At 45.2% G+C, this 25885-nt stretch overlaps 2 protein-coding genes and 1 pseudogene across 2 annotated transcripts in view; 2 read left to right on the forward strand and 1 right to left on the reverse strand.

Annotated features, from left to right (window-relative positions):
* LOC119366144 (uncharacterized aarF domain-containing protein kinase At1g71810, chloroplastic-like) overlaps positions 1–5692 on the reverse strand; it is an 8709-nt gene extending 3017 nt beyond the window's left edge. The window contains exons 1-16 of the mRNA XM_037631828.1: positions 5275–5692; positions 5103–5147; positions 4974–5012; positions 4571–4741; positions 3963–4115; positions 3740–3775; positions 3221–3264; positions 2506–2596; positions 2369–2410; positions 2161–2269; positions 1893–2007; positions 1703–1752; positions 1519–1597; positions 1383–1433; positions 1079–1220; positions 869–913 (exon numbers count right to left, since the gene is read on the reverse strand). Of these exons, the coding sequence (XP_037487725.1) occupies positions 869–913; positions 1079–1220; positions 1383–1433; positions 1519–1597; positions 1703–1752; positions 1893–2007; positions 2161–2269; positions 2369–2410; positions 2506–2596; positions 3221–3264; positions 3740–3775; positions 3963–4115; positions 4571–4741; positions 4974–5012; positions 5103–5147; positions 5275–5637 (1575 nt within the window). The 5' untranslated portion in view covers positions 5638–5692. The remainder of the gene's footprint in view (positions 1–868; positions 914–1078; positions 1221–1382; positions 1434–1518; positions 1598–1702; positions 1753–1892; positions 2008–2160; positions 2270–2368; positions 2411–2505; positions 2597–3220; positions 3265–3739; positions 3776–3962; positions 4116–4570; positions 4742–4973; positions 5013–5102; positions 5148–5274) is intronic.
* A 245-nt stretch (positions 5693–5937) lies between these two features.
* On the forward strand, positions 5938–8319 carry LOC119366146. The gene is made up of 10 exons (XM_037631830.1): positions 5938–6152; positions 6246–6341; positions 6490–6564; positions 6750–6818; positions 6969–7045; positions 7110–7198; positions 7322–7451; positions 7552–7642; positions 7753–7818; positions 7947–8319. Exons 1-10 carry the CDS (start codon positions 5994–5996, stop codon positions 8064–8066), a joined length of 972 nt encoding a protein of 323 aa, XP_037487727.1. The 5' UTR covers positions 5938–5993; the 3' UTR covers positions 8067–8319.
* A 10489-nt stretch (positions 8320–18808) lies between these two features.
* Positions 18809–20697, forward strand: LOC119361352 (annotated as a pseudogene).
* The last annotated feature ends 5188 nt before the right edge of the window (positions 20698–25885 follow it).

The following is a 25885-nucleotide window of genomic DNA, read 5'->3' on the forward strand; positions in this document are numbered from 1 at the left end:
GCCTTAAAAACATAGTTTGGGGCCAATGCTGCAGAAGGATGGTGATATCGATGAAGATGTGAGAAAGCCGGATGGATGAAGTGGCGCCAAGCTTCGGCATTCTTTGTGACAAGAGTGCCAAAAGCTAAAAGGCAGGTTCTATAGGACGGCGATTCGACCCACAATGTTGTATGACGCTGAGTGTTGGCTGGCTAAAAGGTGACGTGTGCAAAGGTGCGCATGTTGAGATAGATGTGTGGCCGCACAAGGAAGGATCAGGTCCGGAATGATGATATACGGGATAGAGCTGGGGTAGCACCGATTGAAGAGAACCTTGTCCAACATCGTCTCCGAAAGCTCCAATGCATAGCGGGCGGCTAAAACGTGCTTATATAATGTCAAGAGAGGTTGGGGTAGACCAAACTTGACATGGGAGGAGTCCGTAAAGAGAGATCTCAAGGACTGGAATATCACCAAAGAACTAGCCATGGACAAGGGTGCGTGGAAACTAGCTATCCATGTGTCAGAACCATGAGTTGGTTGCGAGATCTTTTGAGTTTCAGCTCTAGCCTACCTCAACTTGTTTGGGACTAAAGGCTTTGTTGTTGTTGTAGTCATATCTAGAATCGGTGGCAAGTCGGCACAAGTGTATGCCAAATGGTTAACAACTCGGTGAAAAGAATTTTGAAATTTAATTATAAACCACCATTTGACCATAAGCCAGCAAGAACCAACTGGCTGGTTCCCAAGATGAATATGCTAGAAAGTTGTGTTGCTTTCACATGTCTCAAAGAGGCCTTACATCAAATTTCAAATAATGAACAGTTATTCATGTGAGGACAAATAAAACCATCAACATATGCATATATCTGTGAGGAAATAAACCAACCTCGGTTAACAAAGACTCCAAACGGTCAATCTGGAAAGTGCCATCCTGCAATACATTTTGGTTAAAGAAGACATAAGATGTTCGCTATAACTGGCAGAAGTTGCAGTAGACAAAAAATGAACCTGCAACAAAATGACTTGCTAGCACGATGACACGATCTCATCACAATTCAAAATGTCTGAAGAGTGAAGACAACAAGGAAAAGCAAACCTTATAAAGTAGCGTGTACAATGTTGACCGAAGGTTAGGTGAGTTGTCAGTGAGAACTTTTCTTGCAATCCATGGGTATGAACTGCTCAAGACTTTGTAGTTGGGATTGAAGCTGATTGCAATGCCTTCCAAGACAGCAAGACTGAAAAATCACATGGAAAGCCTCTCAAATGTAACACGCGGATCATTTATAAACCAAGCAGTGTAAATATATATAAAAAAACTGCATTCTGCCTTTTTGGAAGCAGTTTGCTAGTTTCCTGTCCATTATAAAATGTATTGACTAATAGCATTATTGAAGTACCTTCGGATTACAAGAGAGAAGTATGAAGGTATCTGGAACTTGAATTTATACCTGAAACAAGGTTAGCTCTAGTTAATGAAACAAACTTATCGAGGGTTTGCACTACATTCCTTTTTGCATAAACTAAGATCAGTACATTGTTTGCCCAAGATTCCCTGACAGATCTCCAAAGCTTATATTTTGAACTCCTTTGTTAACTGCACTTTCAAATACACCTGAAATGGCAAACACAGAATAAAGAGTGATATGCAAGATGGGCATGTCTTAAAATTAATTACATTTCTTAATATTAGAGTGACATTCGTCTGAAGCTGGAGTACCTGTCAATGCCTTTGTCACTTCATCTTTCTGAGCAGTTGCAGGAAGCAAACTAAAAGAGATTTAAAGGCAGGTCAGATCTACTTAGTTATGGTGATATCCAGCAAGAAAAAAGGAAGTTATTTCTGACAACTGGCATCCATCTGCATGCACAAAATTTCGTAAGCTTAGTGATATCAGTGTTTTTCTTACCCAAGAGTAACAAAATCTTTTGCTAAACCATCAAAATCCCGGTTAACAAGATGTAGACAAGCTTCAATAAATCCATCACGGAGTTCTTGTCGGAATTCTCCCATCATTCCAAAATCTGCATAATGAATAGAGTTTAGAGTATTTGAATTAGCTAGACATATGGCTTCATGTAATTGATTGTGAAGCAAGGAAGCAAATTAGGGACCCGATGGTAACTAAGATTTTAAAGTGGGTAAGCTATGTAGGAATAGTACAGCAAAACAATTACCTAAGTATGCTAGCTTCCCATCAACTGTGCGTAGAAGATTTCCAGGATGTGGGTCTGCATGATAAAATCCATATTCCAAAAGCTGGGAAAGTGAACAGTATACTCCAACCTACAATGTAGCAAATCCCAGCAGATCTAATTCGTAAGAGTGTTTACTGAGCTCCAATATTTACTTGATTTACTCGAGTCCTGATTTGTGCTGCTTTACCTCAACCAGATATTGATCTCTAACTTCAGACAACCTTTCCCCCTACAAGGTCACACTACAGTAAGTCAATAAGTAGTTATTTTTGCAACATTGTGCATGTTTGGTTGCTAACAAGTGAATAAAATCATAGACTGCACCTCAACCCATTCCATGATAAGGACTCGTCTTCTCGTCTGCTCCAGATACATTTCTGGAACCATCACATCTCTAAGTTTCCCATATAATTCCCTGATACAGAAAGGAAGGTACAGGGTTAATATTTGATGCTATAATACAAATATCAAGCTTGTATATTGTTCTTGCCACAAAAACAAAGAATTTGCAAAACCTCTGAAATATGATAAGAGAATCCTCAGTTCTTAATTATCCACCTTCAGAATATATCTCCATACTCTTAAACATAGTTTCCATGTGCTAAGTTGCAAATGTAATTCTAAGATCAGTTGTCCTTCACAAATTTGGGTATAACAAAGTACACACATATTTTTATATTCTAGTGGAATGGTCAGAGTATTTGAACAAAATCCTAGTTAGTGGGTGTTCTGGAGGCAACTAGCCGGTTTGGTGATTGCAAGGGCTTAGATAACAGATGACCATATGATATGTCCGTAAACTTATAAAATGGTTTGAACTGCAACTCCACCCAAATTACTTGTGCTCAATTATCTATGTTGATTGTTTTTCCGAAATATTGACCGACATAGTGATAATATTAGATGGAGTAATTAAACAAGATTTTGGCTTGTAAATGAAGAAGCAAATGAACAAGTAACTGAAAATATTGACTGAAATAGTGATCATATTGGATGAAGTAATTGAACAAGATTTTGGCCTGTAAATGAAGAATGCAACCTGAACTTAAGTCCATTTCTCGCTTCTTCTCTATAATCCATCTCCTGCATCAAATGCGATTTACCTGTATTCAATGTGAAGCTCTAAGAATATGCTCATAACTTTCTAAAAAAATATCAAGATTTGCTAATATAGTTTTGCAAGTGACAGAAGCTGACTTGCTAATATAACTGTCCAGAATGCTTGGAACTTTAGCTAAAATGTTTTGCTTGCTTCCTCTCTGAAGTCTGATCCACAACCTAATTTGGATGATGCTTCCATAATAATTTTCTAGCTAGCTTTTATCTTCTATAAATAGTCCACTGAAAAAATGCTTAAAAGAATACTTCTGAATGACTCTAACTGACAGTTACTTTCCTACCTCTACCTGACCTAATCTTATGCCAACACCTTCATACACATTATCGCCAAATTGAGTACTTCATATATGACATGAGTAGAAGTAATCAAGTAAAAGAACAATAAGTATATACATAAATTTACCAAAAGATACTATATGAGCATGCATAGAAAAGTTACCCGAAATAAACTTGACGCCCATTCATCAAGGACAGCCTGCACGTAAGGTAACAAATATATACGATCACAAAATAATAAAATATAAATATGACCAGAAAAAGGCTAGAAAATAGGACAGTAGAAAATTTATTTAAAGAGGAGAACTCTCTCTTCTTTTTCCATTTGCTTGGCTTTGTATCTTTAAAAGAGGAAAACTGGAAAGCATATAGGAGTCTGGCCTTACCTGAAGGTCTGTGTTGAACTTGCCAACCTTCCTGGCAACACCAGCGAGGAACCTCAAGATATAGATATCCAAGGAAATTACGGCTTGGACTCCAGGCCTTTGTACTTTTACGGCAACTAACTTCCCATTGGAACGTAACCTAGCCTGGTAAACCTGCAACAGTAAGAATATAACATGTCATATCATCCAAAATGAGAACAACTGACAGATGGCCATACACTCGAGGAAGTTCATGGTTAATTGGTACGGATCTGAAACATCGTGAAGTTCTGAGACTCTCATGGTCCCCATCCTACTAGTTTGTTCATTTTCCTATTAGCTGCTTCCAACCTGCTAATCTATGAAAGTAGGTCCTCGTAATTACTTTAGGGAGGTGTATAGGCATACAGAACACTAAGTTGCATATCAGATTTCGTGCTTGAAATTTCAAAAATAAACAAGGGGGACAGTTATCATGCAGCTGAACTCAACTATATAAGCAAAACCGACTGGAAACAGTCATGGGCCATTGCTCTGATTCTGTAGCTAAAATTACGAAGGTCCGGTTATTAAGTCGCGAGAGAAGGCAATTGAATCCTTGATTCATTACAAAATGATAGAAAACAGACCTGCCCAAGAGATGCAGCAGCAACAGGCACTGGTGACATTTCAGAGAAAATCATGTCGAGTGGCATCTGAAGCTCCTTTTCTATAATATCGAAAGCAAGCTCAGTGGAAAATGGTGCTATGCGGTCTTGAAGTAGTGAAAGTTCATCGAGGTATGCAGGAGGAATCACATCCTGCAGCAAATGAAACAAAGGTAGTCACATCCATGCCCCGTCAGCCAACAATGATTTGAAAGGGGATAACTAAGCGCCTTCTCTACGGTTTAAATCAGTGCTGCTGTCTGAAGATGGTGCACAGATAGTCATCATTTGACAGTTCACGACATGCCATTCACCAAACAAGTAAAATTCGAGGTCGAATCACAACTGACGAAGATGCAACGACTAGTTGGCTGGTGAAGCTCACCGGCCGTGAGGAAACTGCTTGTGCGATCTTCACAAATGCCTGTCATGAAAAGAGCAGCAAGGCGTTAATCACCATCGCCTACACATGGACGAGGGCATGCACAAGCATGCGTTCGAAGAGGAAGCATACCGGGCCAAGCTCCAGTAGAATCCTCCTGAGCTGAGCAGCCCTGACCTGCATTTACATCACCAAAGTCATCCCGTGAACCAAACAGCAGCAAGGAATTTAATCAAACAGTGGCCGTGCGCGTGACCAAAAGCGACCGGTCGTGACGCGAGGCGGGGCGTACGCGTACGCGTACCTCGAACATGTCGTCGGCGCGGTCGTTGAGGCTGTCGAGGTAGCGCAGCGCGAACCAGCGGCCGAAGGAGGTCCCGATCTGCAGCGAGCGGCGGAGCACGAGGAGCGGGCGGCGGCCGTACACTCTGGCGATGCCGGGGATGTCGTACGCGGTGGGGAGGTCCCCCTCGGTCGCCAGCCCCTCCTCGAACAGGTACCCCGAGCACCTGGTGAAGGCGTCCTCCTCCGAGACACCACCGGCGCCGTAGGCGGAGGCGGCGCGAGGACGCGGCGGGCGCCTCCGAGGCCGCGGCCCCAGGGCCGCGGGCCTGGCCCGCAGGGCCGGGGCAGGGAGCGTGAGCGGGAGCGGGCGGAGGAGAAGCATCCGGAGGCGCGGAGGGAGGGCTCGCCGGGGGTTCGTCGGGGACGGGAGACCGGACTGCCGAGCCCGAGAAAGATTGGGCGCCAAGGAGAGGAGGGAGTGGTTTCCAACGGCCGTGGTTTATTTGCGGCGCAGGATTTTCCGGGGACGGGGGACGGCATTTCCAAACGTGCGGCCCGGATCTGCCGCTGGACGCCGCGCGGGGAAGATCGTGCGGCGCACGGCGCGACACGCCGACGCCGATCAAAAGAACGAACGGGAGAAAACTGCGAGACGTGGCGGGTGCCGGGCTCTGGATTCTGAAGCTGTGTTATCCGCTTCGCTTGGCGGTCGGCAGCGGCAGAAGAAAGAAGAGAGGCATGGCGATCGTGGCAGGTCTCGTCGCGCCCGCCGCGAAACCTCTCAGGCTCTCCGGCGCGGGGCGGCAGCACCGGCGTGGCTGGCGCGTCGCGGTGGCGTCCTCCTCGGCGGCGGCGTCCGGGGTGGACCTCAAGGCGCTCGGGGCCGCCATCGATAAGGTGAATGAGACACGCCTGCAGTTGCTGCTGAACCCGTAGGAAAGCAAGCTGAGCAGAACCGAGCTGACGATGGGTTTTGCGTGGGCGGTGCAGAAGGACGGCGACGAGGCCAGGCAGGCGCTGGACCAGCTCAAGGAGCTCGGCTGGGCGAAGCGGTGGAGCTCGCAGCCCTACATGTCCCGCCGCACGGTCAGTCGCCGCCACGCGCCACTCCTTGCATCTAACATTTGGAATTCGCGCTTTGCGAGTATGTCATAGTGTTCGATACTTGGATCAATGTGGTGTGTGGTGCTCCAACTGATGAACCTTGCTTGTTTTCTGAACTGTGTGTGAGCAGACGTCTCTGAGGGAGCTCACCAACCTCGGGATCAAGAACGCCGAGAACCTCGCGATCCCGAGCGTTAGAAACGATGTAAGGCCTGCTCCACAACTGAAAGATTATTTGTGATCCCAAGGTGCAAGGGAGCATGATGTTCACTTGTGGAAATATTGGCACTTCAGATTTCAGATGCAGAATATTGGCATCGTCAGAGCTAAATTACATTGCATTGTTCAGAATGTAGCCCTGCATTTGATTTGCTCTGATCATGCATGCAGGCAGCGTTTCTGTTCACGGTCGTCGGCACCACCGGATTCCTGGCCGTCCTTGCAGGCCAGCTCCCCGGGGTACTACTTCCTTCCTGCCTCCCTTTCCATAAGTACTGAAACAGTCCACTGAACCATTGAGTTCTCTGCAAAAGTTTGTCATGTTATGTTCCATCTGAGCTTAATAGATTGCAACAGATCGCCTGAACTTCAGGAAATTGTTTTTCTCAGGATTGGGGCTTCTTCGTTCCCTACTTGACCGGAAGCATTTCCTTGGTAGTACTAGCCATCGGAAGTATATCCCCAGGGTATGTTTGAATGTTTCATCAGAGTACTAATTAAACAGAGCTAATGTTGCAACTATCACCGCAGTCTTCTGCAGGTTGCAATTGGTTCTTTTTCTGCAGTTTTCCCTGACTACCAAGAGAGAATTGCTAGGCATGAAGCTGCTCATTTTTTGGGTAGGTGCTCTCTCTTTCTCTGCAGCAACAGTGAATGTGCAGCTAGGAACTTGCTAACTGTAAAGCTCTCCTTGTGTCTGCAGCCATGAACTTACTGACTATAATGCTCTCCTTGTGAATCAGTTGCCTATTTGACTGGGCTACCTATTCTGGGGTACTCTTTGGACATTGGGAAGGAGCATGTTAATCTCGTTGATGATCAGTTACAGAAGCTGCTATACAGCGGTCAGCTTGATCAAAAGGAAGTGGACAGGTAACTCTTGAGTTAAACTACTGAATGGCATGTGTAATTTTTGTGTAATATGATGAGAGATATGAGAGGCTACTGACTGACATGTATATTCTGTCACCAGGTTAGCTGTGATCTCCATGGCCGGGCTGGCTGCTGAAGGTCTGCAGTACGACAAGGTCGTCGGCCAATCAGCCGACCTCTTCACCCTTCAGGTGATCTCTACTGCTGATCCATCAGCTCCTTTTGGCCTCAGCATTTCCACTGATGCCTCCTGAAGATTTCACCTGAAGAATTCATCCCTGCCTGCCTATCTGCATTGCAGAGGTTCTTGAACAGGACTAAGCCGCCGCTGGGCAAAGCACAGCAGCAGAACCTTACGAGATGGGCGGTGAGTTGTAGTATCAGTTATTACTTATTACCCATCGTCTTGCTCTGAAGCGAAGTCGCAGAAGAGAAAACCTGCTGCGTACAAACATTTTGGGATTGATGCGACGAATTGTGTTTGGCTTTTTGCAGGTGCTGATTGCCGCCTCGCTTCTGAAGAACAACAAGGCGGCGCACGACGCCCTGGTGTCCGCCATGTCGCAGAAGGCCACCGTGCTCGGGTGCATCGAGGCGATAGAGAACGCCTCCTGATCACGGTGTGATGAACCTGGGTGCCCTAACATGGTTGAGGTAGCTATATATTGTTGAAAAGAGGGAAAGATATATATCTAATCAAGCACGGGAAGAAACGGTGTTCTTTTTTACTTGTGTGTATGTCTGTCTGAAACACAACTTTCTGTGCCTCGCTGTTTAGCAGTAGTTGACTGAGGCGTCCCTCGACAGTCAACATGCTCGCTGTTGGCTGTTCTAAAAAAAGAAGAAGAAAAAAAACAATGTTGTTGTCTGCTGAAGGCTGACTGAACTTTGTACAGATATAGAGAACCGTAAGCGGAAGACAAAAAACAAAAAAGAAACTTTGTGAAAACCAAATGCGCGCACTGGAAGTCGAGGGTACAATACAATTTTGTTGTTCAGACCTATTGATTGATTGCATTTTTGTTTGCACTCACAGTATTCAGTACTCTTCCTAGCCACAGATGATGCAACTCGAGGGTCTCGAAAAAGGAAGAAACAGACGCGGTAACTGAAACGACACTCAAATATAAATGACGATGATGAAACATCACATGATAATAGTGCAGATGATTTCTTATACATTTAACATATTCCCAGGATGCAATACGTGATTCGAGTTTTACATTATTCAGTAGTTCTATGTACTAAGGTTACATCTAAAACTTAAGGAGGTAACCCGCAACAAACGCCTTTCGTAGTTGACGAAAACGTCTCCTCTCCTTTCACTGAAAGATACATCGTCGAAAGGCCTGAAATAAATCTGGAAAATGCGAGCAACAGTGTCAAGTCTAGGACTTGAATCCTGTTGCGGTGGGGATACCACTATCATCTTAACCATCTAACCACAGATTGATTTGCAATAGTCCTGGATATTATCTATTGCATTGTTGTGATTTAAAATATATAGAGCGTGCATGTGGGCATGGGCCACTGGCAAACTACCACCAACCCGCACCCAACAGACCAAGCAGTAGCGGAAGATGTAATTTGATGTTAAATTGCTAGGCATTCCATGAAATCTAAAATTATCTAGGCACTCCACGAAATACCGTAGAGACCCCTGACAATTTATTTGCAAGATAGATACGCTCTAACACGCTCTAGAAAGTTTGGTAGATCAATAATGATCCTATGGAAAAGGATACACACACATACACAAGGGTTATAATATTGGTTTGTTGTGTTTTAGTTGAAACGCATTGTGATAGTAGACTCTTTAAACATTCTAAATTAAAAGAAAAGAAATGGGACAACAACAATTGCAGTTTAGCGCTATAAAATATATTTATAGGATAAATATTAGATAACATAACACATATATAGCTACATGCATGAGCGTGTTTACATTGTTCATTCTATTTGTTATATCCAAAAAAATAAGTATTTAAGATATATCAAATGATGTACATCGATGGAAATAACATATCTTTAACTAGGTGAGTTATTATGAAATAAAAAAGTTCAGTATAAATAGGTGTTTAGCCTATAATGATTAGTCTGATCTTCCCAACGTCTTGGGCTCTATCGCATAATCTTGGCAGTAATCTTGTTTCTAATAAGACCTGTTTGTTTTATAATATCATTATCGCGTAATCTAATTACAAAATGCGAGGAGGGTCATCTACCTAGTAGTTTTACTTATATGTTATTTACATGAGAAAGACCAGTTTAACATACAAATGTTAGGACCAAATTGAACATAGAATGAATAAACAACTATTTTTTTTAAAATAATACTTTTTTTATTAATTTTCATAAATATTACGCTGGATAAAACAATTCAAAAATAATACACCGTCGGCCCGCTGCAGGCCGACTGGGCCTAGTCGGCCCACAGCAGGCCGATTGGATTCCAGTCGGCCTAGGCCAGCTGTCGGCCCACTGTGGGCTGATTGGGTCCTGTCGGCCCACTGTGGGCCGACTGGAGCTAATTGGCTCGGTGTGGGCTAATTGTTTTTGCAAAAAAAGTAGGCATAAAAAATATATGTTTAAAAAAATGTTAATCATGTAATTAAAAAAATGTCAAACATGTATAAAAAAATGTTCCTGATGTATACAAAAAATGTACAATATATATGCAAAAAAGTTGACATAAAAAATATGTTTTAAAAAGTGTTAAGCATGTACTTAAAAATTGTTAAATGTGTGTATAAAAAATATTCCTTATTTATACAAAAAATATAGAATGTGTATGAAAAAAAGTTGACACCAAAAAAATATGTTTGAAAAATATGTTTGAAAAGTTGACATTTTTTCAAATACATGATTAAAAATTGTTAAATGTGTGTATAAAAAATGTTCCTTATCTATACAAAAAAATATAGAATGTGTATGAAAAAAAGTTGACACCAAAAAAATATGTTTGAAAAAAATGTTTTAGTTCCATAAAAAAGAGCAACCAATCATACTTAGGTCCGTGATGCTCCCATACCGGATCCGGAGCTGGAACATTTTTTTATACACGTTTAACCTTTCATTCCAATACATGAAACATTTTTGTGTACTCGTTGAACATTTTTTTAAATACATGATTAACATTTTTTTTCAAACATATTTTTTTGGTGTCAACTTTTTTTCATACACATTCTATATTTTTTGTATAGATAAGGAACATTTTTATACACACATTTAACAATTTTTAAATATATGATTAACACTTTTTAAAACATATTTTTAGTCAACTTTTTTGCATATATATTGTACACTTTTTGTATACATCAGGAACATTTTTTATACGCATTTAACATTTTTTAAATACATGATTAACATTTTTTTAAACATATATTTTTTATGCCTACTTTTTTTGCAAAAACAGTTAGCCCACAGCGAGCCAATTAGCTCCACTCAGCCCACAGTGGGCCGCCAAGACCCAATCAGCCCACAGTGGGCCGACAGGGGCCAGTCGGTCAGGTGTAGGCCGATTGGAATCCAATCGGCCTGCTGTGGGCCGACTAGGCCCAGTCGGCCTGCAGCGGGCCGACGGTGTATTATTTTTGAAAAAAATTCACCCAGCGTAATATTTATGAAAATTAATAAAAAAATGTATTATTTTAAAAAAATAGCGAATAAACAACTAGTATATGCACCGTGATACACATTAGGGCCCATTGTATATACTAAAATAAAATAGAAACAATTATTTTATCTCAATGGAACAACCACCATTTCTCTTATTCGTTTTGATCTTCCATTTTCTTATTATTTTGCAATGGGTGCATGCAGATTGATGCGACACCATCTTCAGGTAAAAAGGTGTATGAGGAAAGGCCTGATCTTCACGACATAGAATCGTTTAACGAAGGGGACAACTAGCTACGAGCAGGCAAGTAAGAAAACAAGAGATTGTGTCCCGACGAGGAGGATACCAACCGTAGCCTACAATCCAAACATTCATCAATCCACAATCTGCAAAGGTATCCCAGATAAGCCCACGCAATCACGCTCGAGACGTGGAGCGCGGAATAGATGCAATCGGCAAGGGAAATCATGAACACTAACACACAACCACGCTCAAGTCGTGGAGCATGGATTAGGAGCAACTCCACAAGGGATCACGAGAATAAGGGCTAGCAAGAACTCTCCAAACTCAGGATGAGTCTATTTCTTTGTTCTGAAATCTCAAATGCCAAAAGTCGTCTCGCAAGAAGAGCACTAGCCTATTTATACTAGGGACAACTCCCCTTGGATATGTATGAAAATGAAAGAGTTTTAGAACCAGCTAAGTTGTGAAAAGGATTAACAAATTCTTTAGCCGATGCATGGCTGATTTGCGAAGGTGATAACCCATAAGTGTAGGGAATTAGTTGTAGCATTTTTTATAAATAAGAGTGTCGAACCCAACAAGGAGCTAAAGGTAGAACTAGTATTTTCTCAAGTTCTATCGACCACCGATACAACTCTACGCACACTGAGTTTGCCTTACCTAGAACAAGAAGTAAAACTACTTTACAAGAATTAGAAGATAGCTTTGCAAGATAGTAAATAATTAGTTGTTGTTTAAATAAAAGTACAATAAAGAAGAGAGTTTTGGATAACAATGAGAAATGGATTGTACCTAGGCAATTGAATATGACACGATAGTGATACTCATAACACTTATGAGGGACAAACTTAAGCTAACATATTTTCTGTACTTGGATCACATGTTATTATGATTGGAACTCAGGCAAGCATCCGCAACTAGGAAATATCTTTAAGGTAAAACCTAACCATAGCATTAGGTAAAAATCCCCTTTGATCTCATATGCAATAGCTCATGAACTCGGGTTTAGGCTTGTAGTTACTCCCACAACCCACTATAAGCAATTCATTAACATATTGCAACACCCTACAGCGGGGATCGCACACGCGTGCGCGACACTGCGGGCACCATAGGATATCATCATAATAACATACAACTCATATCAACCATATCATACCACAATTAGCATAGGACAAAAAGAAACTATTCAAACACAATAGAGGTGCAACACATCATTGGATAATAATATATAGCATAGATCATCATGTTCAAGTAGAGATTACAGCGGGGTGAGAGAGGTTACACCGCTGGATAGAGGGGGAGGATTTTGGTTATGACGACAGCAAAGTTGTTGGAGTAGATCGTCGTCACCATGGTTTTCCTGTCGGCGCTTCGGCACCATCGGGGGAGAGAGCTTCCCTCCTTATTCTTGCTTGGCCTTCCCCTAGATAGGGGAAGGGTTCCCCATCTATTCCTTGGCCGCCATGCCTCCCAGTGGGCAGGAGCCCCTCCAAGAGTGGATCTCTCTCTCTCTCTCTCTCTCTCTCTCTCTCTCTCTCTCTCTCTCTGTGTGTGTGTGTGTGTGTGTGTGTGTGTGTGCACGCGCGCGCGTGTTTTCTTCTATGTTTTGCAGTAGGGTTTCTGGCTGAACACTGTTTTTTTTATAGCCAGAGTTCCGTAACTTCGATTAAGCTGAAACTTTGAGGGGATTTTGTCAAAAAATTAGCTTCCTTGCGGTCGAACGAGAGCCAAACCGACATACTTGGGTGCCCATAAGCCTACCTGGCGCGACCTGGGGGCTAGGCTTGTGGGGCCCACGGTCCTCGTCTTGTGTTCATTCTTGCGCCCAAAAATTAGATATATTCTACAAAAAATCATCGTAATTTTGCATCGTGTTTGGACCTTCCTAGATATGGATTTTATGCAAAACCAAAAACACGAAAAAAAACAGGAAATGGCACTGAGCACTAGATTAATAGGTTAGTCTAGAAAAATAATATAAATTGTTGCCAAAAATATGTAGAAGTGGTATGATAATAACATGAAACAATCAAAAAATATAGATACGTCGGAGACGTATCAACATCTCCAAGCTTAATTCATGCTCGTTCTCGAGTATGTAAATAATAAAACAGAGATATTTTTTATGCGGCATGCAACCTAGCACAATCATGATCGAGATAATTAATTGTGTTATGAACTTGGGACACAAATTATTCAAGGCAATAGTCTATCAATTTGACACATGAGCAATAATACACAAGCATACAGATGAACAATCATTGCCTTTCAAAATATCAAAGTTAAAGAAAGTAATCTTGCAAACATTTAATTATAATAGTCATGGCAAGCTCAGTCTTCCTAGTAAAAAGATATAAATTCATGAACTAATCCAGGCGCCAAATCAAGTCACTTGTCGAAATTTGTGAAATTTGCACTTCAGAATTCAGATGTAGAATATTAGCATTGTCAAAGCTAAATTATATTGCATTGTGTTATGGACCTCGATCTTGGGTTGGAGGAAGGAGAGGAAGGAAGGGGAAAGGGGATCGGCCGAGGAGGACGAAGGTTAGCTCCGTTTCTCCCTTCAGATTTGATTACAATAATTCTTGATGCCCTCGCCAACTCACCCACTCGCTATATAACCAGGAACGCAGGCCACACCACCCACACCACTCACTAGGCCTCACGCTCGGCCCACGGGTCAGTCCGACCAGGCCCACCAGCCATCCACTCAGCTCCCTCCGGGTGCAACGGCGCAGCCGTGCCACTGACCAGTGGGGTCACGCCAGCAGCCGTGACAGTCCCCCGCTCTTGAGAGCCGCCTTGTCCCCAAGGCGGAGAGCGCGGGAAACGCAATGGGAGAAGTTCTGGATCCTCCCACATCGAGAGCACGCCAAGCAGGCCGTCCCACTTGATGCGTAGACGCAGCTTGGAGTCGCCTCCTACACGAACCATCTTCTCTTCTAGGATGGACTCTAGTTCATGCTCCGCCTGTAAAATAGCATTGTCAGGGGGTAATGTATCACTTACGGGAACCACGTCTCCTTCCGCCTTCTTCAGTTGTGACACATGCACCACGTTGTGGATCTTGCTTGACGACGACAACTGCAGCTTGTACGCCACCGCGCCCACTCTTGCGATGACCCGGTAAGGTCCAAAGTAGCGAAACACCAGCTTCTGGTGCGGACGTTGGGCAACTGACGACTGGATGAAAGGTTGCAGTTTCAACAGTACCGCATCCCCCACCTGAAATTCTCTGTCAGTATGTTTTTTGTCTGCTTGAGCCTTCATCCAGTCTTGCGCTTTTTTGAGTTGCTGTTGCAAGTGCTGCACCATGATCTGGCGCTCTTGTAACCACGCCGCCAAGTCAGGTACTGAACACTCATCCACTTGTGCGATCCCGAATTCCCTGGGAAGATGCCCATAGATTACCTCGAATGGTGTCCGTCTGAGAGTCGAATGGAACGAGGTATTGTACCAATATTCCGCCAGAGCCAGCCATTTGGACCAATTGTCAGGACAGGAGTGAACTGCACACCGGAGATAGCTTTCCAGGCATTGATTGACCCTCTCGGTCTGCCCGTCCGTCTGCGGGTGATAAGAGGAACTGAGTCGTATGTCAGTTTTGCAGAGGCGAAAGAGCTCCTGCCAGATGTTGCTTGTGAATATCTTGTCCCTATCCGAGATGATTGCCAATGGCAGTCCATGGAGCCGAAATATCTCACGCATGAAGAGTTTGGCCACTTGCAAGGCAGTGAACGGGTGGGACAATGGCACGAAGTGAGCGTACTTGGAGAACTTATCCACCACGACAAGAATGGTATCATGCCCGCCCGAGCGCGGTAGTGCTTCAATGAAATCCATGGATATGACAGCCCACAGCTTCTTGGGGATGGGAAGCAGTTGAAGCAACCCCGCAGGTGATATTCTCTCCGTTTTCGCCTGTTGACAAACCATGCATTCACGAACCATTGTTTTGACTTGCTGTTTCATCCCGTGCCACGCAAAGAGCCGCTTGACTCGGTTGTAGGTAGCATGGAATCCTGAGTACCCGCCTGCTGCACTAGAGTGAAGTGTTCTGACCAAGTTATGTTGTACTTCAGTGTCCTTTCCGATCCACATGCGCCCATGAAACTTCAGAATCCCGTCCTGCAAGGAGAACCCTGGTTCGTTGTCTGGAGCCAATGCCAGCCTCGTCATGCGCTGGGTAGCTGGAGCATCCTGCCGATAGCTTTGCTTGATTGCTTCCAGCCAAGTGGGCTTACAAACTGAGATTGTTGCCATTTCCGTTTCCTATCCGGGTGCGCGACGAGATAGCGCATCCGCTGCTCTGTTTGTCAGCCCCGCTTTATACTGAATAGTAAACTGCAGTCCCATCAGTTTGGTAAACGCTCGCTGCTGTATTGGCATATTGAGTCTCTGATCAGTTAAGTTGAGTAAGCTCTTTTGATCTGTTCGAACCACAAACTCTGCGTGTTGGAGGTAGGGTCGCTAGTGATCCACTGCCAGAAGGAGAGCCAGACATTCCTTTTCATATGCCGACAGTCCTAGGTTGCGTGGGGCTAGAGCTTTGCTTAAGTAGGCCACGGGGTGGTTGTTCTGCATCAGGACTGCTCCAATGCATGTGGCACTTGCATCCATCTCGACCACAAACTGCTGCTGAAAGTCGGGCAACGTCAACACCGGAGCCTCGATCAGAGCTTGCTTGAGAGCAACGAAGGCTTTGTTGGCCTCTAGTGTCCACACAAACAGGGTGTTCTTCCGGAGCAGATTGGTAAGTGGCTTGCTGATCACGCCAAACGATCGCACAAACTTTCTATAGTACCCTACTAACCCCAAGAAGCCCCTGAGTTCCTTGGTATTGGATGGGACAGGCCACTATTGCACTGTTCTGATTTTTGTGTTGTCTGTAGTCACCCCTTGTTCACTGATAATACGCCCCAGGTAGCTGATCTTTCGCTGCGCAAATGTGCACTTGGACATTTTGGCCTTGAGTCCGTGCTGATGTAAGAGCCCAAGAACCTGACGCAACAACTTCTTGTGAGCCTCCAACTCTTTAGTGTGAACTAGGATATCATCCATGAAGACAAGCACACCATGGCGCAACACGGGAGCGAGCACTATATGCATGCCCCCCTGGAACGTGCCGCGTGCATAGGCCAATCCATACGGCATCACACGAAACTGATAATGCCCCAAATGAGTTTTGAAGGCTGTCTTGTGTTCGTCCTCTGGGCGCAGTCTGATCTGGTGATATCCTGCGCATAGGTCCAGCTTCAAAACCCACTTGGACCCGGCAATCTCATCCAACAACTCATCTATGATCGGCATCGGGTAAGTGCTCTTAACAGTAATTGCATTCAGATGCCGGAAATCAACACAGAACCTCCACGTCTGGTCCTTCTTCTTGACTAGCAACATGGAAGAAGAAAATGCACTGTTGATGGGTACAATAAGCCCCAAGCGAAGCATCTCCCTGACTTGTGCTTCGATTTCGTCTTTTTGCTCTGGCGTGTATCTGTACGGATGCATGTTGATGGGATTTGCACCTACAATGAGGGGGATGGTGTGATCCCACTCTCTGTGCTCAAGCAGGCTGGTTGGTTCAGCAAACACCGACTGAAAGTCGTCGATGATGTGTTGTATCGCTGGAGGCACTGGATCACCCTCTTCCTTCTGTTCTGCTACACAAATCATCACTATATGTGCAATTGAGTTGCCCTGTTCCATCTCCATGAGCTGTGACAATGTAGCTTGTTGCACTTGTTTGACTTGTGGTTGCAGCCCTTGTAGCACTACTTGCTGTCCGGCTTGGTTGAATTTCAATGTCTTGGCTGTCCAGTCGACAAACAATGGCCAAAACTGCTCCAACCAGTCGATCCCTACTACCATGTCATAGCACCCCAGCGATAAGACGCGCACATCAGTAGTGAACTTGCACCCTTGAGTCTGCCACTGACACTATGGTACAATCCCCGAACACTTGAGCACACCCCCATCTGCAATCTTAACTGACACGGGATCCATCGGCAACACCTGTTCTGCTATCCTTGCTGCCACTGCCTCACTGATGAAACTATGGGAGCTTCCTGAATCCACCAGTATAAGTACCTCATGCCCTTTGATGTCGCCCAGCAGCCGGACCGTACGGGGTGTAGTTGCCCCCATGGTGGCAAGTTTGGAAATGGACATCAATTGCTCCTCCTCAGAATTTGATTCATGCCATTGCCGATCATTCTCCTCAGCTTGAAGCATTTCCCACAGCTCTTCCACCACGTGAAGCTGCACCATGGCAGCACATTGGTGGCCTTGTCCCCAACGCTCTCCGCATTTGAAACAGAGCCCACGGGCACGCCTGTAGTTACGGAGCGCTGCGATGCGATCTTCTCCTGGCCCTGGATCCTGACGGCGATCCAGAGCTCGCGCCGCGTCCAACGCGCGACGATCATCAGCAGCCGCTTGGGGAGCTGGCAGTGCTGGTCGTGGAGGAGGTGCACCCAAGGCCAGCAATGGCCGAATTGGAGCGCGGGCCGCGCCTTGCTCGTGTCGCGGCTGCTCCTTCCGTGGCATGCCTGCCAAGAGCTCCTCCTGCAATGAGGCGAGAGAAAAGGCAGTATCCAAGTCCTGGGGACGATGTAAGACTACACCGGCTTTAATTTCCATTTCCAGACCATCTAAAAACTGAGTTGTAAAGAACAGTGGATCAAAAACTGAATTATGCGCAAGCAAATGGTGCATAAGCTCCTCGAACTGTTCTAAATACTCTGCTACCGATCCTAACTGCCTGAGAGAATTAAACTGACGCAATTGAGCCTGATACTGTTCTCGGCCGAATTTGGCGCAAATAGCAACACACAACTCCTCCCAAGTAAAGGAGCCCCGACGTGCTTCCTGGACTTGAAGCCAGCGCGCTGCGTTGCCCGAGAAATGCAGAGTGGCTACCCTAACCCACATGTCACTTTGAATCCCATACACTTCGAAATATTTCTCGCACTTGGCTTTCCAGAACTGGGGATTGTCTCCATCGAATGATGGAAAATCCAGTCGGGGAAGCGACCAACCATGGTGAGGAGAGTGCACGGGGAAAAACTGCTCTCGCTCCTGACCAACCCCAACGGATAAATCGATAGGAAGTGCAAGGGGAGGAAAATTGGACGCACCCTTGAACGGAGGAGGCACCAGGGTGGTAACCACCCCGTGAGCCGATCCCCCGGGTTCGATGATGTCGCCGTGGCCTTGTGGCCCGTGGTGCATCGTGGCGCGCTCTGGATGCACCGCCGCGGGACGCCCCACTGGATCCACCGCCGGATCCCCTTCCGCACCGCTTGGATCTGCCAAGACGGGATGGAGTGTGATCCTCCCCACTTGCGTGCGCAGCTCGTCGAGCTGCTGCTGGAGGTTCGTCACCGCCGGTCGCCACAACTCGAGGGACGCCTGAATCGCCTCCAGGCGCGCATCGTTGGCCGCGCGGCCCTCGTTGACTGACTTGACGAGTGCAGCGATCTGCTCCTCCATGGCCGCCGTCTTCTGCGCTTGTTTGGTGGTGTAGCGGGGACGGGGGTAGGCTATCTCCAGGGCTACTGACCTCTGATACCACTTGTTATGGACCTCGATCTAGGGTTGGAAGGAGGAGAGGAAGGAAGGGGAAAGGGGATCGGCCGAGGAGGACGAAGGTCAGCTCCGTTTCTCCCTTCAGATTCGATTACAATAATTCTTGATGCCCTCGCCTACTCACCCACTCGCTATATAACCAGGCACGCAGGCCACACCACCCACACCACTCACTAGGCCTCACGCTCGGCCCACGGGTCAGTCCGACCAGGCCCACCAGCCATCCGCTCAGCTCCCTCCGGGTGCAACGGCGCAGCCGTGCCACTGACCAGTGGGGTCACGCCAGCAGCCGTGACACATTGTTCAGAATGTAGTTATGCATAACTGCATTTGATTTCCTCTGATCATGCAGGCAGCGTTTCTGTTAACGGTCATCGGCACCACCGGATTCCTGGCCGTCCTTGCAGGCCAGCTTCCCGGGGTACTACTTCCTTCCCCTCCCTATGTGCTGTAATATTCCACTGAGCTTACTAAACAGCCAAGAAAGAAATCCTTTTAATCTCCAAAAAATTGCATATCTCAGGATTGGGGCTTCTTCGTTCCCTACTTGACCGGAAGCATTTCATTGGTAGTATTAGCCATCGGCAGCATTTCTCCAGGGTACGTTTGCTTGCTTCTGACATAACAAAAGGATTTGTCAGAGCAGTACTAGTATGCATGCTGTGACTGATAAATTTGTTTTGCATATTCACAAAGAACCAGTGCTAAATGCTGCATCTGTCATTAGTTTTCTGCAGGTGGCAATTGGTTCCTTTTCTGCGGTTTTTCCTGATTACCAAGAGAGGATTGCTAGGCATGAAGCTGCTCATTTTCTGGGTATATGCTCTCTCTCTCCCTCTCCCTCTCTCTTGCTGCAGCAATGCAATGGTGTGTCTGCAGCCATGAACTTACTGACTGTAAAGCTCTCCTTGTGAATCAGTTGCCTATTTAACTGGGCTACCGATTCTGGGGTACTCTTTGGACATTGGGAAGGAGCATGTTAATCTCGTTGATGATCAGCTACAGAAGCTGCTATACAGCGGTCAGCTCGACCAAAAGGAAGTGGACAGGTAACTCTCGTTTAACCTGTCAATAGTATATATGTCCAATTTTTGTGTAATATGGTCACTGGTCAGAGATATGAGAAGCTACTGACTAACATATATAATCTGTCACCAGGTTAGCTGTGATCTCCATGGCCGGACTGGCTGCTGAAGGTCTGGAGTACGACAAGGTCGTCGGCCAATCAGCGACCTCTTCACACTTCAGGTGATCTACTACTAATCCATCCATCAGCCCTTCTAGTCTTGCATTCCCACTGTTCAGATGTCTCCTGAAAAATTTCACCTGAAGAATTCATCCCTGCCTGCCTGTCTGCATTGCAGAGGTTCTTGAACACTAAGCCGCCGCTGGGCAAAGCACAGCAGCAAAACCTTACGAGATGGGCGGTGAGTTGTATTACTCATTATTACCCCTCGTCTCATTTTGAAGCGGAAGTAGCAGAAGAGAAAACCTGTTGCATAAATACAAGCCAAGGCCACCGTCCTGATTGGATTGATGCAACGAATTGTTTGAGTTTTGCAGGTGCTGATTGCTGCGTCTCTTCTGAAGAACAACAAGGCGGCGCACGACGCTCTGGTGTCCGCCATGTCGCAGAAGGCCACCGTGCTCGGGTGCATCGAGGCGATAGAGAACGCCTCCTGATCACTCACGGTGTGATGAACCTGGGTGCCCTAACATGGTTGAGGTAGCAATTATATTGTTGAAAAGAGGGAAAGATATATACGTATAATCAAGCAGGGAAAGATATATATGTCTGCGTGAAACACAACTTTCAGTGCCTCGCTGTTTAGAAGAAGTTGACTGAGGCGTCCCTCCACAGTAAACATGTTGTTGACTGCTGAACGCTGACTCAAGTTTGTACAGATACAGAGAACCGTAAGCGGAAGACAAATACCAAATGCGCGCACTGGAAGTCGAGGGTACAATACAATTTTGTCGTTCAGACCTATTGATTGATTGCAATCTTGTTTGCACTCACAGCATTCAGTACTCTTCCTAGCCACAGATGCTGCAGCTCCGAGGGTCTCCAGAAAAAGAGAAACAGGCGCTGCAATTCAAATAAAATGACGATGATGAGACATCACATGATAATATTGCAGATGATTTCTTATAAAGTTAACGTACTCCCAGATGCAATACATGATTCGAGTTTCTTTTTCTTGTGGGGGATTTGAGTTTTACGGTATCCAGTTGTTCTAAGGTACAACTAAAACTTAAGGATCTGAAAAACACTCCCCCTCCCCCCCGCGGCAGCGCCGCGCCACACCGGGGCAACCCCGCCGGCCACCACCAGCAAAGGATTCCCCCCTCTCCTCGCCGTCAGCTGAAATTATGGACCCGAAAAAAGCAAATCTGAAAGACCTATTCTGCACAACTCTAAAAGTCCTAAAAATTTACAGAGAATTATTTTGGAATAAATAAAAATTATTGGGTAAAGAAAATACCAGAGGGGACCCACCAGGTGGCCACAAGCCTACCCCCTAGGGCACGCCCCTAGGGCTTGTGGGCTCACTGGCAGGTGTCCGGTGTCCATCTTCTGCTATATGAAGGGTTTTTACCTAGAAAAAAAATCATAAGGAAACTTTCCGGACGAAGCGCCGCCTTCTCGAGGCGGAACCTAGGCACAAGCAATCTAGGGCTCTGGTGGAGCTATTCTGCTGGGCAAACTTCTCTCTCGGAGGGGAAAATCGAAGCCATCGTCATCACCAACGATCCTCTCATCGAGAGGGGGTCAATCTCCATCAACATCTTCACCAGCACCATCTCCTCTCAAACCCTAGTTCATCTCTTGTATTCAATCTTTATCTCCAAATCTCAGATTGGTACTTGTGGGTTGCTAATAGTGTTTATTACTCCTTGTAGTTGATGCTAGTTGGTTTATTCGGTCGAAAATCATATGTTCAGATCCTTAATGATAATTAATACCCCTCTGATCTTGAATATGAATATGCTTTATGAGTAGTTACGTTTGTTCCTGAGAACATGAGAGAAGTCTTGTTATAAGTAATCATGTGAATTTGGTATTCGTTCGATATTTTGATGAGATGTATGTTGTCTTTCCTCTAGTGGTGTTATGTGAACGTTGACTACATGACACTTCACTATGATTTAGGCCTAGAGGAAGGCATTGTGAAGTAATAAGTAGATGATGGGTTGGTAGAGTGACACAAGCTTAAACCCTAGTTTATAAGTTGCTTCGTAAGGGGCTGATTTGGATCCACATGTTTCATGCTATGGTTAGATTTACCTTAATTCTTTTTTTGTAGTTACGGATGCTTGCAAGAGAGGTTAATCATAAGTGGGAGGCTTGTCCAAATAAGTGCAGCACCCAAGCACCGGTCCACCCACATATCAAATTATCAAAGTAACGAACGTGAATCATATAAGCATGATGAAAACTAACTTGACAATAATTCTCATGTGTCCTCAGGAGCGCTTTGCTTTATTTAAGAGTTTGTTCAGACTTATCTTTTTCTACAAAAAGGATTGGGCCACCTTGCTGCACCTTTGTTACACTTGTTACTTGTTACCCGTCATGAATTATTTTATCACAAAACTATTTATCACTACAAGAAATATGTCAACTTGCGGCCATCACTATTGGTCGCTGAAAGGTCATTGTTTTTCATTTGCGACCTTTTTGTGACCAAAAACAGATAGTCAAAAGCTGACGGTCGTAAACTGAAATTAATGACCTTTTTTATGATATGTAAAAGGTCGTTGGTTCTTTGACCAAATTTTTGGTCACTAGCAGCCTCCCTAGGCCACGTAGGATCTAGCGTGGCAAGCTGACGTGAATAAGAATCAGCCCAGTCCAATTCGGTGTTTATATGGGCCTAGCCCATTAATTCAGCCCATTTATATTTTTTTCCTCTGAATTTTTTGTCGGCTTCATGGACCAAGCCCAACATTGCAGCCTTTTTATTTTTGGGCTATGGCCTTTTTGTCTCAACAATTTCATTTTTTCTTTTTTTATAAAGTGGGTTCACTCATCAGGTGGGTCCCCATTGTCAGCTTCTAGTACTGGGACCTAGCCGTCAGGGAAATATTCTTCATTTTTTTAATTTAACGCAAATAAATACCTAGTATTTAAATTGGCACACAGAAAACACACAAAATACTTCAAATATTATCAACCATCAAAGTGCTACATCATATAACACACATACAAATGTGATCAGCATCAAGTTTACAATCAGATAACACACATGAGCCAGGTTCTGCTACATCATATAACACACATACAAATAGGAGCAGCATAAAGGGCTTCATTACTCTCAGAAACTAGCTCCAATGAGCTAGAACTATACTTCCTCCGACTTCTTTGTCCTGATGCTCACGAAGAAACATGAAAGCCCGGCATCTGCACGTTACAGAACAAAATGTTTAGGAACAAAATAGAAGTAAATCTAACGACATATTTAACAATAAATAACAGAATAATGAAGTTAATGAGACATTTTAGAATCAACTTGACAATTGACAATAATGTTTGCATTGGACACATCCAAAACTAAAATTATACATAAATGCCTAAATTCCAATGCCCAATGCCTCAGTTTAGTAAACACTAAGGGTACATAGTAAAGATTTGACACAACCAGAACTGAAACCATTTACTCTATCAAGCAACAATGATGCAGCACACAAGAAAAGAGAGATGCACAATGGAGCAGCATCGTTTATCACACAATATGGACACTAACAGCTCACTGAAGAACTTGTGGTCGCCGCCGTACATAGCCGCCATAACACCGGTCACCTTGTTGATCTTGTCCTTGAAGTTCTCTAACTCCAGGTTGTTCCACTGCAGCTCGGTATTTGCTCAATTGTATGTGTACATGCATCAGGGCATTCATAAAATATTCAGATCAATATTCTCAGCTAACTGTGATGTAATGAAAATAATTACTTAAGGACTTGGGGTAAAAATTGATTTTAGACAACAAAATTTGCAGCGCTCATTTCAACCATGTTCAGATAAACTTGAGGTAAATTAGCAGTAATGATATTAGTTACAAGCTAGGTGTGTAACTGCTGTCAACACCACCACCATCAGAGACACGCAAGATAAGCATCAACACCACCATGATCTTGATATTAGCCACCCCATATCACCAGAGCATCACAGGAGCACATATATAAAGCAAGTACACGTGGGCAGCTACTGACAGACCCTAGAACCGCATGAATTTATCACCAGAGAGCTCCAGTAGGAGTTGATGCTTGGTTACATCATATAGCAGCAACTAGTAGAGCCCCACATCCAACCCAAATCATGGCCAAGGCCATGCAGGAGCTACATCAGAGAAGAAGGAACGGGAAGGAGCTCACCAGAGGGAGGTTATAGCAGTAGTAGAGGCTTAGCCACACTACGGCTGTGGTGTGACCATCACCACATCCAGGAGAGGGTCTGGAAGCCACCGAAGCACCACCGCGGTGACCAGGGCAAGCGCCGGGCATAGTGGCGCCATCCCTGCAGAAGAGAGGGAAAAATGACAAGATGAGATAGTGTTCATATCATTAGGAAGAAATAGGCCATTGTATAGCTCACATAAGCAGATCTGCTACTATGCACAACACAAGCACCCACTTGCACTTGGTATATTTCTGTATCTAGGACACCCAGCACTCATAACACTTGGGCTAGTCTAATGTATAGACCTGTTTGCAATAGGAGCCAATGGAACTTAAACACAAGTAGCACATGAACAAACATTGAAAGAAATAGAAGACGACCTTGTGTGGTGGCTGGGGTGGAAGGCGGTGTCCTCCTTCTCAGCTCAGGCGTCCTCCTGCACCAAATCGAACAGAAAAATGTTGAAGCATGTCGAATAACTAAACATACATGTATATATATATATATATATAATATAGAAGCAACAGAAGCGCGCGCGCACACACACACACACACACACACACACACACACACACACACACACATATATATATATATATATATATATCCTATTTCTTCCACAAGTGTGTATATAGATAGGTCAGATTTTTGAATGCATTGTTGTTGTAAAAAACAAATATGTTGTTGAGGAATTTTACTAGATTTTAGATATGTTAAGCAGAGGCAAGCGTTTTCCCACAATCAATCAACCTGCTGCGTTTTCCCAAATCATCACCGAAAACAACACCAAACAGACCATGCGATTCTAGCTATGCAAGTCCCCAAGTCGTACAACCACTCACCAGTAGAGTCCCTGCTTACTGATTCGTAAGCAGCTGATGTTATGATCCATTAGCAGGACCGACTGAACTTACCCCTACACTTCACCACGCAGTCCTATGTCACATGCATTATACATGGGGCGTAGTAGCCCACATTTGCAGTTGCGGTGGCGTCGCTGGAAACAGAAATGGGGAGCGATACATTAGCATGGCCCCTTCCTAGAACGCGCATGCATACTCAACAGAGCAGAGCAGTCCCTCCCCCGAGCAGCAAGACAAGAGGGGTTTGGGCGAGATCCGGCAGGCAGGATGGTGGTATGGTACCTGGATGTAGGGGGTGAGGAGGGAGAGTTGCAGTGCCCAGCCGAACTGCACGCCCGCGGCGACCATGCAGGCCAGCACCACCCGCCACTTGGGCGCGCCCTTCCTGCCGCCCTCCCCCACCTCCGCGCCGCTGCCCTACTCCTTCTTGGGTTGCGCAGCATCGCCGCCGGTGCTGTTGGTGCTGTTGAGGCGGACGAGCTCCGTCTCAGCGTCCCTGATGTGGCGGTATGGCACGCGGATGGCCGTGGCCCCGCCACCGGAGTCCATGGCCGGTAGGGCAACGACAGATCTGGGGCATGGAGGAGGCAGACCGGGTGGGGGTCAGGTCAGGGTTCAGCATGGCGCGAGGGCCGATGCCAACGACGGGGCGGGAAGATCTGCTCACAGGTAAGAGGCGGCAGATGCGGGAGGGCGCGGGGTGAAAAGGGGATGG

The sequence above is a fragment of the Triticum dicoccoides genome, chromosome 2B, assembly GCF_002162155.2.
Source record: "Triticum dicoccoides isolate Atlit2015 ecotype Zavitan chromosome 2B, WEW_v2.0, whole genome shotgun sequence".
NCBI lineage: Eukaryota > Viridiplantae > Streptophyta > Magnoliopsida > Poales > Poaceae > Triticum > Triticum dicoccoides.